A 17,392-nucleotide genomic window follows, 5' to 3' on the forward strand; every position below is an offset into this window, starting at 1 on the left:
CTGGTGGCCATCTTCCCCCGACAGCCAGCAATGTGCCTCACAGGAATACACTTCCAGGGTGTGGGGGGAGGTGTGCTATCAGGGAGACAGGGAGCACCCAGAGAGAACCAAGGGCAGATTTAACCCTGTTTTCCTTGGAGGACTCAGTACCAGCCAAAGCGGGTCAGAGGGCAGGGTCAGAAACTACAGCCTGGCCCTCAAAGGTCAGGGAGTGATGTGGCAGAGGGCAGGGCTCTTGCTCTCCCTTCCCCGTGGACGCCACCCCATGTGCCTGCTCAGGGTGTCCAGAACCAGGGATGGGTCCACCTAGCCCTGCCCCAGGGAGCCACAGCCAGGCCAGTATGGCATTAAGTCCCATGGCCTTGGTGGACATATGCTAGTTGTTAGAGGACCTCTAGCTTCCAGAATTCATGAAGTGGAAACCTCTGGAAGAGAAGAGAGGAAAACAAAATTCAGAGATTAGGTGGAAATGCTGGTACTGGCAAGTGGGAATGCAGCAGTGATTTTCTGTGAGCTGGGCAGTTGCCAGCACAGACTGTCCCCAGAAAGTGTCCACCCATAGCCCTGGGGCCCTGGGCAGGAGGAGGGACACAGCATGTTGGGGTGGGAGACAGGGTGACATCAGGGGTGAGTGGGGTGTGGGGACTTGGCCAGCTCACCTGAGCTTGACCCCCAGTTCCATGTTGACCAGCTGAGGACCAAAGGCTGCTGACTTGTGTCCTTGAGCCTCAGCATCCTCATCTCAGATTGGGGCTGGAACGCAACATCTCAAGTCAGAGTGAGATAAGATAACCCTCTGGGTGGGTGCTCCTCGGGGATGGCTCCCCACCCCCTTCCTGCACTGGACATGCTCCCTGACTTTTTCACCTTTTTCCAGGTCATCAGGACCACCATTGAGAAGCACAAGCAGAACAGTGAGACCTTCAAGGCCTTCAGTGGCCCCCTCAGCTGGAATGAAGACTCCACCCTCCCTCCAGAACCATCTGTTAGTACCAGCACCTGGGGCCTCTCCTCTGTGGCCTCAACCAGACCGCAGGGCAGAGTAGGGGGGTTCCCATCACAGAGGGACTCAGACAAAGGCTCATAGCAGAGGGATTTGTGGGCAGGCGGGCAGGCAGGCAGCAGGAAGCATCCCCTGAGGCCTTTGTGGGACTGGGGCTCCAGGCAGGTGGCCATGGGCCAGGGTGGTAAAGCAGGTGCACGTGTACTTCTGTTGGGCATTTGCAGGGTATGCTGTGGCCCAGGTGGTTGGAGTGGGAGGGAAAGCAGGAGTGTGTGTGGAGCACCACTGCATGCGGATATTTGGTGGGGCAGCCCTGTGCATTGTAGGGCCGTTGTCCTCACTGTGGAAATCAAGTCCCAGAGATGCCAAGTAGCAGGCCAAGGCCACAGAGCAGTGTCACAGTGGCCACTGCACCCTTTCTGCATTCTACCGGGAAAGCTAGTAGCTGTAATACCTCTCTGTGATTGTATATTTTGCCCCAAATGCCACCACTGGAAAATGGTCATTGAAAGCTTCTTACCTCCCACTACCTCCATAGGCTGTGGGAGACTCATTGCCGACTCAGGTCTGTTGATGGGAAGGGATGCTACGGCCTACTGCTCCAGTTACTTATGCTTTTTACCAAACCAGCTTCCTTTTTTTGCTTAATGAATGTATTTTGGAAGAAACATTGTATTTTTGCTGTGAACGAAAACTACTGTCAGATTCTGGGAAGATGACAATGTGAGCAGGTCTAGTCTCCCAATCCTCCCCACATGTACACCAAGAAATACAGCAAGAGATCTGTGCTTGGCTCTGCAGGACTCTGAATTGGTGCACAGAGGACAGCAACAAAGACTGTGAGTGGACCCAAATCTGCAACAAGCCTCCTATGATGGGAACAGGGTCTCTTCCACACTACCCACCTCTCTCCCTCCAGGCATGGTGGGCAGTCAGCCTCTATGGACTACGGCAGTGGTGTGTACAGACTAAGGGCTGTAGCAGTGCTCACACCCCTATCCAACCCACAGCTTGTCTGTGCACAGAGAAAAGCCCTGAGCTCTGGCTCTGAAATTAATAAGACAGATCTCCCTGGTGGTCTGTTCTAAGAGTGCCTACCCCTATGCCTCCTGGCATGGTGCAAAGACAGCAATCATAGTCCTAGTCAACCCCTGGCTTTCCTGAGAATGGGAAAGGGTCCCAGTCTCTGGCTCTGAGAGAAGTAAGCCTTCACAGAGTTGGGGAGGGAACAGGCAACAAAGACTGAAGGTTACACTACCAGAGAGCTGTTCATTCAGTGTGAACTTTTTGATCAGTTTGGGAGTTGCCAAAGGACTGAAAACATGGTCAGACACAGCCCTCACAGAGCAGAAGAGCAATAACCAAAGAATGAAGGCTGCACTCCCTGGAGGATAGATTGATAAGTGTGTGTTCTCTGTTGTGTTTGGGAGATGATGAAAGATGATGAACAGGTCTAGGTGGAAGGCTGAACTTTTTGAAACAGAATCATCACAGACAGGCAGAAGGAGCAGTAAGCAAAACTTGAAGTTTTCCTCCTGAACAGTTTCTTGTAGAAAGTAATGCTGTCAAAAACACTGAATACTTGAAAGAATTGAGAAATTCAACACCTTGTAAAATTCTAATGTCCTGGCTTCAACAAAAAAGGACATGGCATACATAAAAATGGAAATGATGGCTCATTCAAGTGAACAAGGCAAAGGGAGAGAAATCGTATCTATGGAAGCCCAAATCATGAGCAGAATGGAAGAATATAATAAAACAATATTAAACAAGATCAAAGAATAAAAGGAAAACACAGACAAAGAACTAAAGGAAATCAGGAAAACAAGACATGAACAAAATAAGAATTTAAATAAGAAGATGTAACTCTAAAGAGAGAGCAAACAGAAATACTGAAACTGAAAAAGATAATAACTGAAAAGAGAAACTCATTAAAAGAGTTTAACAACCAATTTGAGCAGGCAGAAAAAAGAATCAGTTAACTAGAAGGTAAAAAAATTTTTTTTTCTTTTTTTAAAAAAAAAAAAGAAGATAAGGCAATTAAAATTATGAAGGCTGAAGAGCAACAAGGGAGAAGGCTCTAGACTGTTGTGCTCAGTTTAATGGAGTTATGGGAAAAATCAAGCAAATCAGTATACACATCGTAGGAATTCCAGAAGAAAACAAGACAGAGAAAGAATATTTGAAGAAATAATGCCAGAAAACTTTCCAAATATGACAAAGACATGAACCTACTCATTAAAGAAGCTAAATAAACTCCAAGTAGGATAAACTAAAAAAAAAAAATCCACACTGAGATACGTTATAATCATGCTCTTTAAAACAATAGACAGAGAATCCTGAAAGCAGCAAGAGAGAAGCAAATTGCCACATACAAAGAACCTCCAATAAGAGTAAATGCTGATTTCTCCTCAGAAACCTTAGAGGCCAGAAGGCAATGGAATGACATATTCAAAGTGCTGAAATAAAAGAACTATCAACCAAGAATACTACATCTGGCAAAACTGTCTTTTCACCTTGAGGGCAAAATCGGAGTATTCCCACATAAATAAGATCAGAGAGTGTGTAACCACTAGATCTGTCTTACAAGAAATGCTAATTGCTAAGCCCTTCAGATGGGTAAGAAAGGACACCAGACAATAACTTGAAGACATACATAGAAAAACAAACAAACAAAAATATCCATAAAAAACACAGGTAGGGGCAAGTATAAAGACAAGTTTTAAGGTATTTTTGCTTGATGATGTTAGCGGTCGTGTCTTTCATGCTTTACAATGACAAATGCATAAAAAATAAGTATGAACGTATGTTATAGGGCACGAGATGTATAATGATGTAAATTGATGATAACAACACTTTTTTATGTTATAGGGCACATGATGTATAGTGATGTAAATTGATGATAACAACAACACAAACAGGGTGGAGTGGGGTGGCATAGGTATAGACTTTCTGTATGCTATTGAAGTTAAATTGGTATCAATTTAATCCAGGTGTTATAAATACAAGATGTTAGAGGTAATACTTATGGTAACCACAAAGAACATATCTGAAAAATATACACAAAAAGAGAGGAAGAGGGAATCAAAATGGTTCACAATGAAACACAAAAGTTGTCAGTATTAGAGAAAATAAGAGGAAAAGAAGGTATAAGATGGAACATCAAGAAAGGAGATCAATGAGGAAATAGAGGACCCGAATGACAATATAAACCAACTAGACCTAACAGATATATCTGGAACACCCCATCCAACAACAGTACAATATATATTCTTATCCAGCACATGTGGATCATTCTCCAGGATAGACCGCATGTTAGGTCACAAGGCAAGTCTCAATAAACTTAAAAAGATAGAAACCATAAAAAATATCTTCTCATACCACAATGGAGTGAAACTAGAGATTAATAACAAAGAAAACTGAAAAATGCACATACATATGGAAATTAAACAATAGACTGTTAAACAACCGATGGGTCAGGAAGGAGTCAAAAGAGAAATAAAAAAAAATACTTAGAGTCTAATGAAAATAAAAGCACAACATGTCAAAACTTATGGAATGCAGTGAAAGCAGTGCTCAGAGGGAAATTTATAGCTGTAAATGCCTGCATTAAGAAAGGCGAAAGCTCGTAAATCAATAACCTAACTTTACAACTTGAAGAGCTACAAAAAGAAGAGCAAACCAAACCCAAAGCGACTAGAAGGAATGAGATAATAAAGATCAGAGCACAGATAAATAAAATAGAGAATAAAAAACAATAGAAGCAATAAAATTAGAAGTTAGATTGTTGAAAAGAAATAAAATAGACAAATCTTTAGGTAGACTGACAAAGAAAAAAAGAAGGTGCAGATATTTAAAATCAGAAATTAAAGTGGGGACATTACAACTGACCCTACAGAAATAAAAAGAGTCATAAAAAAATACAATGAACAATTGTATGACAGCAAATTAGATAATCTAGATGAAATGAATAAATTCCTAGAAACACAAATCTTCCTGCATTAACTCAGAAGAAAAAGATTGTAATAAACCCATAACAAGTGATGAGATCAAATCAGTAATCAAAAAACCTCCCCCCCCCAAAAAAGACATAGATCAGATGGCTTTACTGGGGAATTCTAAAACATTTATAGAGGAAGTGACCTCAATCCCTCTTAAACTTTTCCAAATAATGGAAAGGTGAGAACACTTCCTAGTCATTCTATGAGATGAGCGTTACTCTAATGCCAAAACCAGGCAAAGACACTACAAAAGACAACTACAGACCCATGTCTCTTAAGAATAAAAAAAAAAAAAAAAGTTGGCATCAAGTCAACTTCAAATCATAGTGACCCTATAGGATAGAGTAGAACTGCCATATAGAGTTTCCAAGGAGCACTTGGTGAATTCAAACTGCCAACATTTTGGTTAGCAGCCATAACACTTAACCGCTACACCACCAGGGTTTCCTTCTTAAGAATATAAATGCAAAATTCCTAAAGAAAATACTAGCAAACCAAATTCAAAACCATATGAAAAGGATTATATACCAGCAGCAAGCAAGCTGAGATAAGCTGCTGTAATTGTAAGTTGTTCAATGTAATATTTGTAGTAACCACTAAGAAGCTACTTAGAAAAAAATACACAAAAGGGAAGAAGGAAGAAATCAAAAAGGCTCAACATAAAAAAGCTGCTAAACACAAAAAATAATAAATAATGGGACAGAGAAGATATAAGACACACAAAAAACAATCAGCAAAATGAATGAAATAGGTACTTCATTTTCAGTAATTACCTAAGCTCCCCATTCAAAAGACAGAGAGTGACAGAATGGATAAAAAACATGATCCATCCTTATGCTGTCTACAAGAGACACATCTTAGACACAAGGATACAAACAGGCTTAAACTAAAAAAGAATATTCCATGCAACTAGTAACCAAAAACAGAACAGGGATGGCCATACCGGTATCAGATAAAATGGACTTTAAATCAGAGTCTATTATAAGAGAAAAGAAAAACATTACATAATAATAAAAGGGTCAATTCTTCAAGAAGACATAACAGTTATAAACATATACGCAACTAACATCAGTGCTCCAAAATATATCAAATGAATACTGACTGATATGAATGGAGTAATAGACAACTCCACAATAATACTTGGGAACTTCAAAACATCACTTTCAATTCTGGACAGAACACCTAAAAAGAAGTCCAGTAAGGACACAGAGGACTTAAATAATACCATAAGTCAAGTAGACTTAAAGGACATATATAGAGCACTCATGAAAACTAAAAAAATTTTCTTCCTATGCACATGGATCATTTTCCAGAATAGACCATATGATAGACCACAAAACAAGTGTCAACAAATTTTAAAACATTGAAATTGTACAAAGTATCTTCTCTGACCACAAATGAATAATTAGAAATTAACAGCAGAAGCAAAACTGGGAAACACAAAAATGCGTGGAAATTAAACAACAAACTATAATAACGGTTGAGTCAAGGAAGAAATCAAGTGTGAAAATAAAAAATACCTGGAGATAAATGAAAATGAAAACACATCATACCAAAACTTATGGGGTGCAACCAAGGCAGTCCTCAGAAGAAAGTTTATAGCAATGAATACCTATATTAAAAAAGAAGATCTCAAATAAGTAGTTTAACTCTATAGTTTGAGAAGCTAGAAAAAGAAGTGGAAACTACACCTAAAGCTACTAGAAGAAAAGAAATAATAAAGATTTGAGCAGAAATAGGTGAAATAGTGAACAGGAAAACAGTAGAGAGAATCCACAATCCAGAAGTTGGTGCTTTAAAAAGATCAATAAAATTGATAAATCACTTGCTAGGCTGACAAAGAAACAAAGAGAGAAGACACAAATAACCAAAACAAGAAATGCAAGCAGAGACATGACAACTGAACCAACTGAAGTAAAAAGGATCATAACAGAAAACTATGAACAACTATACATTGACAAAATTGATAACATTGATGAAAAATGAACAAATTTCTAGAAACACGTAACCTACCTAAACTGACTCAAAAAGAAGTAGAAAACCTCAACAGACCCATAACAAGTGAAGAGAAATAAAAAACCTCCCAACAAAGAAAAGTCTAGGACCAGATGGCTTCACTGAGAAATTCTATTCAATATTTAGAGAAGAACTGACACAAATCCTGTTGAAGCTCTTCCAACAATAGAGGAAAAAGGGATAATCCCTAACTCTTTCTATGAATCCAGCATTGCTCTGGTACCAATACCAGACAAAGACCCCATAAGATAAAAGTACAGACCAATATCCTTTATGACTATAGATGCCAAATTTTTCAACAAAATACTAACAAACAGGATCCACCAGCATATTAAAATAATTATACGTCATGATCACATGGGATTTATTCCTGGAATGCAAGGTTGGTTCAACATTAGAAAATCAGTCAATGTAAGACACCACAGTAGTAGAACAAAAGAAATGAACCACATGATCATCTCAATTGATGCAAAAAACACATTTGATAAAATCCAGCACCCTTTCTTGATAAAAGCTCTTACCAAGGTAGGAATAAATGGAGAATTCTGCAACATGATTAAGAGCATTTGTGAAAATCCAACAGCCAACATTATACTTAGTGGAGAAAGATTGAGAATTTTTCCCTTGAAAATGGGAACGCAGCAAGATGCCCACTCTCACCACTCCCATTTAATATTGTATTGGAAGTCTAGTGAGAGCAATAAGTCAAGAAAAAGTCACATTGGAAAGAAAGAGGTAAAACTATCCCTTTTCGCAATGGCAAGTTCCTATATACAGAAAATCACAAAGAATCTACTAAAAAGTTTCTAGAACTAATAGAAGAATTTAGTAAAGTATATATAAGGTCAACACAAAAAATTCAACTGGGTTTCTAAACACCAGCAATGAGAAATCTGAAAAAGAGATTAAGAAAACAACTCCATTTACAACAGCGTCTAAGGGAATAAAATATCTAGGAATAAATTTATCCAGGGATGTGAAAGATCTATGCAATGAAAATTATAAAACATTGCTGAAAGAGATTAAAGAAGGCCTAAATAGATGGGAAGACATTCCGTGCTCATGGATTGGAAGACTTAATATAGTCAAGATATCAATACTACCCAAAGCGATCTACAGATACAATGCAATCCTGATCAAAAATCCAACAGCATTCTTTACAGAAAAGGAAAAACTAGTCCTCAGCTTAATATAGAAACACAAGAGACTCCAAGTAGCCAAAGCAATTTTGAATAAGAGGAACAAAGTAGGAAGCCTCACACTTCCTGACTTCAAAACATATTACACAGCAAACAGCCTGGTACTGATTTAACGATAGACACATAGACCAAAGAATAGAATTGAAAATTCAGAAATAAATCCAAACATCTATGGTCAACTGATTTTTGACAAGGAAGCCAAATTCATTCAATGGGGGAAGGAACAGTCTCTTCGACAAATGGTACTGGCAAAACTAGATTTCCACATTCAGAAAAATGAAACAAGAGCCACACTTCACACCATATGCAAAAACTAATTCAAAATGGATCAAAGACGGAAATTTAAATCTAAAACCATAAAGTTCTTGAAAGAAAACATGGAAGCAAGGCTTTGGGACCTAATTTTTTTCAATGATAAATTATCAAACACAACAACAATTGCATGACCAACAGAAAACAAAATAGATAACTGGGACTGCATAAAAGTTAAGTACTTATGTTCATCAAAAGACTTTATCAAAAGAGTAGAGAGACAACCTACAGACTGGGAAAACATCTTTGGGAATGTAACCAATAACAGTCTAGTATCTAAAGTATACAGGAAAATTCTGTAACTTAACAACAAAACGACAAACAACCCAATCAAAAACTGGGCAAAAGACATGAACAGACACTTCGCCAAAGAGAATACTATTCGAATGGCCAACAGGTACATGAAAAGGTGTTCAATGTCATTGGCCTACAGAGAAATGCAAATCAAAACCACGATGAGATACCATTTTGTTCCCACTAGGATGGCTAAGATTAAAAAAAGGAAAATAGCTAGTGTTGCAGGGGATGTGGAGAAATTGAAACCCTCATCCATTGCTGGTGGGAATGCAAAATTGTACAGCCATTGTGGAAATCAGTCTGGTGGTTCCTTAAAACAATAGAGGTAGAGCTACAATTAAACCCAGCAATTTTACTCTTAAGTTTTTTTTTATATATATCCTAAGGATCTAATAGAAGTGACACGAACAGAAATGTGCACATATATGTTCATCACAGCATTATACACAATAGCAGAAAGATGGAAACAACCTAAGTGCCCATCAATGGAAAGAGTAAGTAAAATGTGGTGCATAAGTACAATGAAATACTACTCAGCGATAAAGAAAAATGAGTGCATGAAACATCTTGGAACATGGATGAACCTGGAGGACATTATGTTGAGTAAAATAATTCAACCACACGCACATACAAAAAAACAAATATTGCATGTTCTGTTTATGAAATGACGTGAACAGGTAAATATACAGAAACTAACATTCATTAGTGGTTACCAGGAATGGGGGAAAGGAGGATTCATTCTCTAGATAGTAGACACTTGGTATTTTTGGTGTTAGGAAAGGTAAAACTGAATGAGGGTGAAGTGCACATAACCTGATGAAGGTAAGTGATGTCACTAAAATGTACACAAGAAAAAAGACCTGTTGGTAATTGCTATGGCATATATAATTTTGAAGCAACAGCAAAAACAACCAAAAATATGTGTGTAGGCATATATGTATGTATGTAGGCATGTGTGTTTATAGGTATGTATATGTGAGTATATGTGTGTGTATATATAGGTTTATGCATATATATATGCACGTATGTGTGTGTATATATATAATAAAGGATATAGGGGGCACAGTTACAGATACTACTTAGATTCAACCAAATGTCTCACAGGATTGGTTTTCCGGGTTTGAAGGATTAGGACCATAGTCTTGTGGAACACGTTAGTCAATTGGCATAATATAGTTCATAAAGTTTATGCTCTACATCCTAATTTTATGTGTAGTGTCTGAGATCTTAAAAGCTTGTGCCCAGCCATCTAAGATACAATTATTGGTTTCTACTTGTCCAGAGCAAAAGAGAAAGAAGAAAACCAAAGACCTGAAGAAGAAACTAGTTTATAGCACTAATAGTCTATGTGAAAGATGGCCTCATTTACCCTGAGACCAGAAGAACTAGATGGTGCCCAGCTACCACTACCAACCATTCTAATCAGGGTCACAATAGATGGGCCCCTATAGAATGGAAGAAAAATGGGGAGCAGAACCTCAAATCCCTAAAAAAAAAAAAAAACGACCTTTTTGGATTGGCTAAGACTGGAGGACTCCCTGAGACTATTACCCTGAGATACGTTTCGAACCATAAACTAGAACTAACTCCTTAGCTCACCTTGTAGCTAAATAACAGATTGGCTCACAAAATAATGAATATCACCCGTAAGTACTGTGCTCCTTTAAAAAATCACCAATATGAGACCAAATGGTCAATAATTTCTTTAAAACAAAGGTGAGAATATAGGGGGGCAGGGAAACTAGATTAATGGAGATGAGACAACCAGAATGGAAATAATGAGAATGCTCATGCATTGTGAAGAATTTAACCCATGTCACTGAATAATTTGCGTAGAAATTGTTGAATGGGAACCTAAACTTCTGCGTAAACCTTCACTGAAAATACAGTAAAATATTATTAAAAATAAAAAGAAGGAAGATGTAAAACAATCCCTTTTCTTAGGCAACATGATTCTCTATATATAGAAGACCCCAAAGAATCCACAAGAAAGCTACTAGGGCTTATAAATGTATATATCAAAGCGGCAGGATACCAGGTCAACACACAAAAATCAGTCTGGTTTTTATACATCAGCAATGAGCAACCTGAGAAGAAAATTAAGGAAACAATTCCATTTACGATAACATCTAAAAGAATAAAATACCCAGGAATAGATTTAGCCAAAGAAGTGAAAGACTTGTACACTGAAAACTATAAAATATGACTGAAAGATGACCTAGAAGAAGACCTAAATAAATGGAAGGACTTTCTGTGCTCAGGGATTGGAAGACTTAATATTGTTAAGTTGTCAGTTCTACCTAAAGCAGTCTATAGATTCAACACAATGTTCATCAAATTTCCAACAGCCTTCTTTGCAGAAATTGAAAAGCCAATCCTCAGATTTATATGGAACTGAAAGGGGCCCCAAACAGCCAAAGCAGCCTTGAAAAAGAACAAAGTAGGAGGACTCACACTTCTTGGCCTCGAAACGTATTATAAAGCTATAGTAATCAAAATAGTCTGGTATTGTATAATGATAAACATATATACCAATGGAATAGAATTGAGAGTTCAGAAACCAGTGCTTCTATGGTCAACTGATTTTCAACAAGGATGTTAAGTCCATCCAGTGCAGAACGGATAGTCTGTTTAATAAATGGTGCTGGGACAACTTGATTTCCACAAACAAAAGAATGAACCTGGACTCATACCTCACACTATATATGAAACTGATTCAGAATGATCAAGAACCTAAATATAAGAACTAAAACTATAAACTCTGGAACAAAATATAGCAGTAATGGTTTGTGACCTAGTTTTAAACAATGCATTCTTAGATACAGACACCAAAACACAAGCAACAAAAGACAAAATAGATAAATGGAACCTCATCAAATGTAAAAACTTCTGTTCATCAAAAGACTTTATCAACAAGTGAAGAGACAAACTACAAATTGGGAGGAAAATTTTGAGAACCATATATCTGACAAGGGTTTACTATACAAAATATATAAAGAACTCCTACAACCGAACAACAAAAAGACAACCCAAACAGAAAATGGACAAAGGACTTGAATAGATTTTTTTTTCAAAGAAGAAATACAAACTGCCAATAAGCAGATGAAAGATGTTCCACGTCATTAGTCGTTCGGGAAATGAAAATCAAAACCAGAACTAGCTATTATTTCATGCCCGCTAGGATAGCTATGATTTTAAAAAAGGACAACAACAGGTATTGGCGAGGAGTAGAGAAATGGAATCCCTCATCCATTTCTTGTGGGATTGTAAAATGGTACAGCCACTGCAGAAAAGTTAAACACAGAATTGCCGTCTGATCCAGCAATTTCTCTCCTAGCATGCACTCTGAAGAAATGAAAGCAGGAAGACAGATACAGGCCTCCAGTATACTGATGTTCATTTCATCAGTATTCACAATATCTAAAAGGTGGAAACAGCCTAAATGTTCATCAACAGGTGAATGGATAAACAAGATGTGGTGTATCCATACAGTGGGATATTATTCAGCCATAAGGAGGAATATAGTCCTGACCCATGCGACAACATGGAAGAACCTTGAAAAAACATCATGCTGAATGAAATAAGTCAGTCACAAAGAGACAAATATTGTATGATCCTCTGGTATGAAATATCTAGAGAGGCACATGTAGAGAGACCAAAACTCATTAGTGGTTACCAGGGACTGGCAGGAGGGAGGGGGAGAGGGCTTGCTGCTTAGGGGACACTGAGCTTCTGTTTAGGGTGATGGAAAGGGTTGGAAGCTGATAGTGGTGATGGTTGAACAGCATGTTGAACATAATTAATGTCACTGAATTGTACATGTGAAAAATGTTAAAGTGGCAAATGTCTTGTTATGTATATATTTACATAAAAAGCAAAAAACTACCGCCTTCTTCAGAGAACGACAGACAAGAACTCAGGAACACGCTGTGTGCTGGCGTCTGCTCTCCTCCCGTGCCTGGGTCTGAGCTCAGAGCCTTCCTGTGCTCAGGGGCCAGGGAGCACTGAGACCTCACAGGCCATGTGAAGGGTGGAGGTAGATGAAACGGGGTGATGTCTCCCTGAGCCCGGGTTGTTCAGCACCCCCGGACTTTGTGGTGGGCCTGAGGAGGAAATGCCCCCTCTCGGGGGGAGGCCTCAGGGACAGACAGGCCAGAGAGCAGGGAGCTCAGCTCAAGCTCTTGAGGCTGCCCTGAAACAAAGCACAGCAGGCTGGGGAGGGCTTAAAGCACCAGAAAGTAATTCTCTCAGTCCTGAAGGCCACAAGTTCCAATTCAGGGTGTCGGCTGTGTCATGCTCTCTGTAAAGGCTCCCAGGAGAATCCTTCTTCCTTGCCTCTTCAAGCTTCTGGTGGCCCCAGGCATTCCTTGGCTTGTGGTGGCATCACTTCACCTCGGCGTCCTTTGCAGCTGTCTTCCTTGGGTGTCTGTGGTCCTCCTTGCCCTCTCCTTATAAGGACACCAGTCATTGGATTTAGGGCCTGCCCTACTCCAGTACGACCCCATCTTGAAAACATCTGCAAAGACCCTATTTCCAAACAAGGTCACATAGACAGGTACCAGGGTAGGGGGTAGGACTTGAACACATCTTTTTGGGGGATACAATCCAGCCCACAATGGAACTTCCTGAAGTCACATAGCAAATGATGTAAGCCTACTTATTCACCGATCCTGCCACCATGGACGAAACACCAAGGGTTTGCAGATGTCACTTTGCTGCTTGTGATACAGCCATGCAGCCAGGGAGCCTCATGTCACTGTCTGTGGCCCTTCCTAGGTGATGGGTGCCAGCTCTGTGGAGCCTATGGTGGCGACCGATGGCAGCAGAGGCGCTGGAAGGGTAAGTGACCACAGCAGCTTTAGGCAGGGGTGGGCTGGAGCTGTTGTGTGGAGAGATCGTGACCTGGAGGGTGTGGGTGGTAATCAGTGTGGAGCTCCTTGCAAGCTGTGTGTGTGTACAGGGTGGTGGGAGAATTACCAAGTGCATTTAATGGTGTTGTCATCACATAGCTGTGAGAGCTGGACGGCCCAGAGACCGAGCTGGGCACCCGGGCAGCGACCCTCAGTCCTTGTCGAGTCAGGAGACCATGTGGCTGGCCCCAGCTGTGTGACTCAGGGCCCTGGCTGTTGGGCCTGTGAAGTGGTCCTGGAAACCCAGGCGATGGGGACTCAGGTCCCAGCAGCAGTTATGGCAGGGGACGGGTCGGGGAGTTGGCGCTGGCAGAGCTGGGTGGGTGCTGGTCAGAGCTGTGAGCGCAGGTGCATTCTCTGGGCTGCACACGGAGGGTTTGTGTACTCTGTGGCATGTGAACTGTGCCTTGGTGAGATAGTAGCAGGGACGGATTCCCCAATAAGCACGGGCTTAACTGTGTCTACTTAGTGATCTCGGGTGCAGAATTTCACATGAGTTTCACCACAAAGATGTGGTGAAGCCCTCCAGGTTAGTAAGTAAGCACAGTTAAGCCCATGCATACCTTGCTTACTGTAAACTGGTGCATACATGCTTACCGTTTAATCTGCCCCTGGATGGTAAGGGACATGGTGCCAACTCTTGGCAGGGCACAGTAGCCCCAGGAGAGACCTTAGGCTGTGAGGAGCTGATGGTGGGCAGAGGGGCTGCACCAGGCCTGGCCGGGGGACGAGGAGGGTGCAGGCCGTGCTGCAGTGAGGCGACAGAGGCTGTGAGCACCCTGGCTTTCACCGGCCCCATCTGGCGCCCCCTCCATCTAGGCCTCTAGCCATAACCCTGCGCTTAACTGCCTACCCTGCCCTTCCAGGATTTCTGTGTGACTGTGGCCGTGGCCCCTCCTCTGCCCTGGTGCCTCGTCTGTGCACTGGGGCACTTGGGAGACTAGAAACGGCCCTGCACGTCTGTTCCCAGCATGCAGTGAATGCACAGGACCCGGGCCTGTGGTCCTGAACCACCAGGCCTCCTCGTTGGTGCCACCAATGGCTAAGGAGCCTCAGGCTTGCCTTCCTGAAGGTGCTTCTTTCAGCCCACACAGTGTGTCCCTTGGCCCTCCAGGCTCAGGAGAAATGACACAGAACCACCTGTATATAGAGGGTTCCCTTCGGAGGCAGGGGCTTCTCCCCAGGGTCTCTGGGCTGCCACCTCTGGGGCGTAGTCCCCACAATGTCTCCTACAAGCCACCTCACCCATCCCTCATGCTCCTGCCCACCTCTCTCCAACTCTGAAATTCCCTCCCTCTCTTCCTCTCTCCCTTTTTCCCTCTGTCTCTTCCTCTCCCCTTCCCTCCTTTCTTCCCTCCCATTCTCTCCACCACACCCCAGGACCTGGTGAACTGAACAACCAGCTCCAGGAGCGAATTTCCATTTATTGCCCCTTTAGGTTATTGCGGTTTGTGGTGGTCACTCCAATTTGGATGGGTGAGGAAACGGGCTTGGATCAGAGAGGTGACTTGGCCACGGTCCCTGTACCTGGGGGTGGTGGTGGGGGCCACGACTAGAGCCTTGGACTTTGGGCTCCAAGCTCCTTTGCCTCGTAAACCTTCTCAGATCTTCCTGGCTCACTGGCCATGCCAGCAAGCATTGCTTTTGTGACTTACGTTTTTATAAGAAAACACTGATCCCATGCCCTGGGTACATGAGTGGACACAGGGTGAGCCCTGCTGAGGTGGTGCTGGCCCCAGGTGGCACCTGTCTTTGCCCTTCCCCTGCTCCCCTCACCGGGGATCTGCCCGAACAGGAGCTAGACACAGGGTGACCTTGAGGAGACCCGTGAGTCTTTCAGGAATGTAGGAAGCATTTCACGTGGCTCGATGGAGTGTAAGGAGATTTTAGGATGAAAACCAAGTCAGTAAGCAGAGAAGCTGCTCGGCAGGGGGGTGCTGCTGAGCAGACAAGTGCCCAGGGAAAGGCACAGGTGGGACCTACGGCCTTGTCCAGCTTCCACCTGTCCACCTCCCTGCCCCCTCCCCACCCTACCTCCCTTACCTCCGCTTGGCCCCAGGACCTGCCCTGGGGCCACTGACAAATGCTTGCCACATAAGTTGGCCCCCAGCCCTGTTTGCATTTTCTGTCCTGGGTGATGGCCCTCCAGACAGCATGGAGCTTTAGTGTTCTGTTTTCTGAGACTCTGGGTAGCTTCATGAGGCAGAGCTCACACAGTTTGCAGCATGAGTGTGTCTGTCCCCACGCCAACGTGAGCCATACCTCGAGCACCCGGCCTGCCGTGGAGGCAGTTATGCTTGTCTCACAGATGGACACGGGGACTGTGCAGTCAGGAGAAACCCACAATAGTACACCTAAGGTGCTGCCATCAGCAAGTCGAGTCAGTGCCAAGGGGACCTCTGGCACCTCCATGTGGGTACAGCACTCCCTCGCACTGGTGACCACTGAGTCTGAGCTGGGGTTTCTGTGCAGTGACCCCAGGAGCCTCTGCTCTGGTCCCCTGGCCCACTAGCCATCCGGAGAGGTGGGGATGGCACCAGGGCCTGTCAGCTGACAAGAGGCCCAACATCATCCCAGCCCCGTGGTGAGCACAGAGAGGCAGTGGACCAGTGAGCAGCCACCCCTGCCCTTGCTGAATGTGCACGTCAGAAGCCTGAGCCCAACAGGACATTGAAGATGGGGACTCTCAGAGCAGTAGGAAGCTGTGAGCGCTACCTGGGTTGGGGAGAGCTCCCTGGAGCCAGTGAGCTAGGACAGAGAGCGGGAGTGTGGTGCAGAGGGAGTGGACATTCTGTGCCAGAGCAGCAGGTGTGGGGCATGGGCTGGTGCGATGGAGGATTCATCAGGTCCCATGGCATGGGGCCTCTGGTGTAGAATGGGGTCCCCTGGCAGAGGCAGATAGAGGCTCTGGAGCCTGAATCAGAGAATGTTCTAGCTGAAAGGGACCTGAAAGGTCTTTTTTTAACATGTTTAATCCTGTAGAAAGACCCAGGTTTGCGATGTAGTCCTGGCTCCATTTCTCACCAGCTGCAATGTCTTGGGCAGGCCCCATCCTCCCTGAGCCTCACATTTCCTGGGCAGTGGAGATAAGCGTTGCTGTGAGGACCAAAGAGAAGCTCCCCAGTGTCTTGAACGGGCAGAAATGTGACCGGAAAGGTGACCAGGGGTCCCTGAGGTTCAGAGCTGTACCTGGGCCAGGTGATGTGCAGGACCCTGCTGTGGGCGGACCACACAGGCTGCTCCACTCTCTGTTTGCGTTCTTCCCCCGGATGCAGCCTTCCTCGGGCTCCCACCAGTGTCCCTGACAAGCAGCAGTTGAGTGCTGCGGCTACAGTTCAAATTTAGGCCTCCTCTTCTGCTTCCCCAGTGGCAGCTGGAGGCTGATCCCACTGGCAGATACCAAACCCGATAACAAAACCAGCTGTCCCCGGGCCTCCAAGGATCCCTGCCACTCAGGCCCGGGGTTGGTGTGCCTGGGTCTGGGCCATGTTTTTCTCATTTGTTTTATCTCCGTGAGGAGAAATTGATCTTGAGTTGGGATTTTGGTGGTGTAAAGGGTTTAGAAGGCCAACTACAGACTTTGAGGGCACAGTCTCCAAGACCACCCTCACTTCTGACACCAGCTGCAAATTCGAGGGTTCCCAAGCCAACCTC

The 17,392-nt window shown here is 43.2% G+C and overlaps 1 protein-coding gene across 7 annotated transcripts in view; it reads left to right on the forward strand.

Annotated features, from left to right (window-relative positions):
- Window positions 1–17,392, forward strand: part of FGD3 (FYVE, RhoGEF and PH domain containing 3) — a 138,868-nt gene that overhangs the window by 95,627 nt on the left and 25,849 nt on the right. For all 7 annotated transcript variants that reach the window (XM_049895419.1, XM_049895420.1, XM_049895417.1 and 4 more), the window contains 2 exons: window positions 878–985; window positions 13,605–13,667. In XM_049895419.1, the coding sequence (XP_049751376.1) occupies window positions 878–985; window positions 13,605–13,667 (171 nt within the window). The remainder of the gene's footprint in view (window positions 1–877; window positions 986–13,604; window positions 13,668–17,392) is intronic.

Source organism: Elephas maximus, chromosome 9 (genome assembly GCF_024166365.1).
Source record: "Elephas maximus indicus isolate mEleMax1 chromosome 9, mEleMax1 primary haplotype, whole genome shotgun sequence".
Taxonomy (NCBI): Eukaryota; Metazoa; Chordata; class Mammalia; order Proboscidea; family Elephantidae; genus Elephas; species Elephas maximus.